We start from the raw sequence: 2,144 nt of genomic DNA, 5'->3' as shown, positions 1-2,144 counted from the left end.
ATATATATATATATATATATATATGTATGTATGTATGTATATCTATATGTGTACACGTATCCTTCAGCAAGACACTTTATTTCACGTTGCTCCAGTCCACTCAGCTGGCATAAATGAGTAGTACTTGCATTTCAAAGGGCCAGCCTTGTCAAACTTTGTGTCACACTGAACATCCCTGAGAACTACGTTAAGGGTACACGTGTCTGTGGAGTGCTCAGCCACTTTCACGTTAATTTCACGAGCAAGCTGTTCTATTGTTCGTAACAGCTGGCACCCTTGTGTATGTATATATGTATGTATATGTATATATGTATGTAATGTATATATATATATATATATATATATATGTATAAATATATGTATGCATGTATATATGTGTATATATATGTGTACATATTACATATACATCTGTATATATATATGACAGGCTTCTTCCAGTTTTCATCTACCAAATCCACTCACAAGGCTTTGGTCAGCCCAAAGCTAAAGTAGAAGACACCTGCCCAAAGTGCCATGCAGTGGGACTGAGACCGGAACCATGTGGTTGGGAAGCAAGTTTCTTACCACACAGCCACGCCTGCACCTGTACATAATATTATATTACATTATATTATATATCATATCATTCACTATATTATATTCTATTCCATTATATTATTTCAGGTCACTTCGCTTACTTATCGTCGCCATGGCTTGTGATAATGAACTAAAGGAATGTAAAGATGCAGCTCTTTCCTATTTTCAACAATGGGTAGACACAGGAAATATTGGGTAGATAACTCTTCCAAAACTGTTTCGTCTTCGCTTTATTTGTGCGCTTATGTATTTCTTTATTTAATTATTTATTTATTTATTTAACAAGTACCTTGTCAATGATGTTTCTTTGTTAGATTTACTATGTCTCTTCATTGCTATTTTTACTTAGAAATAAATCCTATGAACTCTTTACACATGCATGGTTTGCAGGATTCAGTTTGAGCATATACATACATTTATATATATATATATATTGCGGAGATGTACTTGCATAGCAAGTGACCTGATCTGAGATCGTGTGCTGGAACGAAAACAATTGCAGTGTGGAAGGTGTTTATATAAGCCATTTAAAAACACACAAAAACCGTTAGATTCACTTCAACATTTAAATTTAATTTGTCAAAATATTTTTGTTGCTTTGAGACCGCGACCTGTTCACTGACAAAATTTTGTGCTGCATCTGAGAAAGTAACAGTTAGCTCATGATATATATATGTAGGTATGTATGCATGCATGTATGTGTAGATTGATAAGTGTATACTTTAAGATTATACGTAAATATGTGAGTGTATATGCGTGTTTATATGATTGTGTGTGCTTGTACATATATATAGGTAGGTTTATATTTGCATGTATGTATCCAAGACATTGTATCCATTTACCGTTAGACGGTGATGAGAGGGACATATATATAATATATATATATATATATACTCACATACATAAGTACATACATACATACGTACATACATGCGTATAGGTGTGCACCCATGCATACGCTTGTATACATATGCATACACACATACACACACACAAACACACACACACACACACACACACACACATGCCATGAACTAACTGTTACTTTCTCAGATGCAGCCCGGAATTTTGTCAAAATTGTTGCGGTTTCAAAACGACGAAAATATTTTGACAAATTAAATTTCAAAGTGAATCTAACGATTTTTGTGTGTTTTTAAATGGCTTATAAACACCTTCCACACTGCACTTGTTTTTGCTTCAACACACGATCTCAGATCAAGTCACTTGCTATGCAAGTACATCTCCGTAAATATACTTGCATGCATGTATGTATTTGTGTGTGTACCTACCTATATCTGTAGGAGTTTGAAGTTTAACAACTTTTAAATTATAAGCCTCACTGAATATTCTTTTCTGCTCTAGGAACAAGGCCCGAAATTTTGGGGTAGTGGGGACCAGTCAACTAGATTGACCTCAGTACGTAATTGGTACTTAATTTATCAATCCCGAAAGGATGAAAGGCTAATTTGAACTCAGAACGTAAAGACAGACGAAATACCGCTAAGCATTTCGTCCGGCGTGCTAACATTTCTACCACCTCGCTGCCTTATAAACCTCACAGAATATTG

The 2,144-nt window shown here is 34.7% G+C and overlaps 1 protein-coding gene across 1 annotated transcript in view; it reads left to right on the top strand.

Annotated features, from left to right (window-relative positions):
• The window catches only part of LOC106877870 (aminopeptidase N), a 19,017-nt gene that overhangs the window by 6,846 nt on the left and 10,027 nt on the right, over positions 1-2,144 (top strand). The window contains exon 6 of the mRNA XM_014926906.2: positions 664-771. Within this exon, the coding sequence (XP_014782392.1) occupies positions 664-771 (108 nt within the window). The remainder of the gene's footprint in view (positions 1-663; positions 772-2,144) is intronic.

The sequence above is a fragment of the Octopus bimaculoides genome, chromosome 18 (genome assembly GCF_001194135.2).
Source record: "Octopus bimaculoides isolate UCB-OBI-ISO-001 chromosome 18, ASM119413v2, whole genome shotgun sequence".
NCBI lineage: Eukaryota > Metazoa > Mollusca > Cephalopoda > Octopoda > Octopodidae > Octopus > Octopus bimaculoides.
The sequence above is the reverse complement of the archived record's forward strand: the minus strand, read 5'-3'. Positions and strand labels throughout refer to the sequence as shown.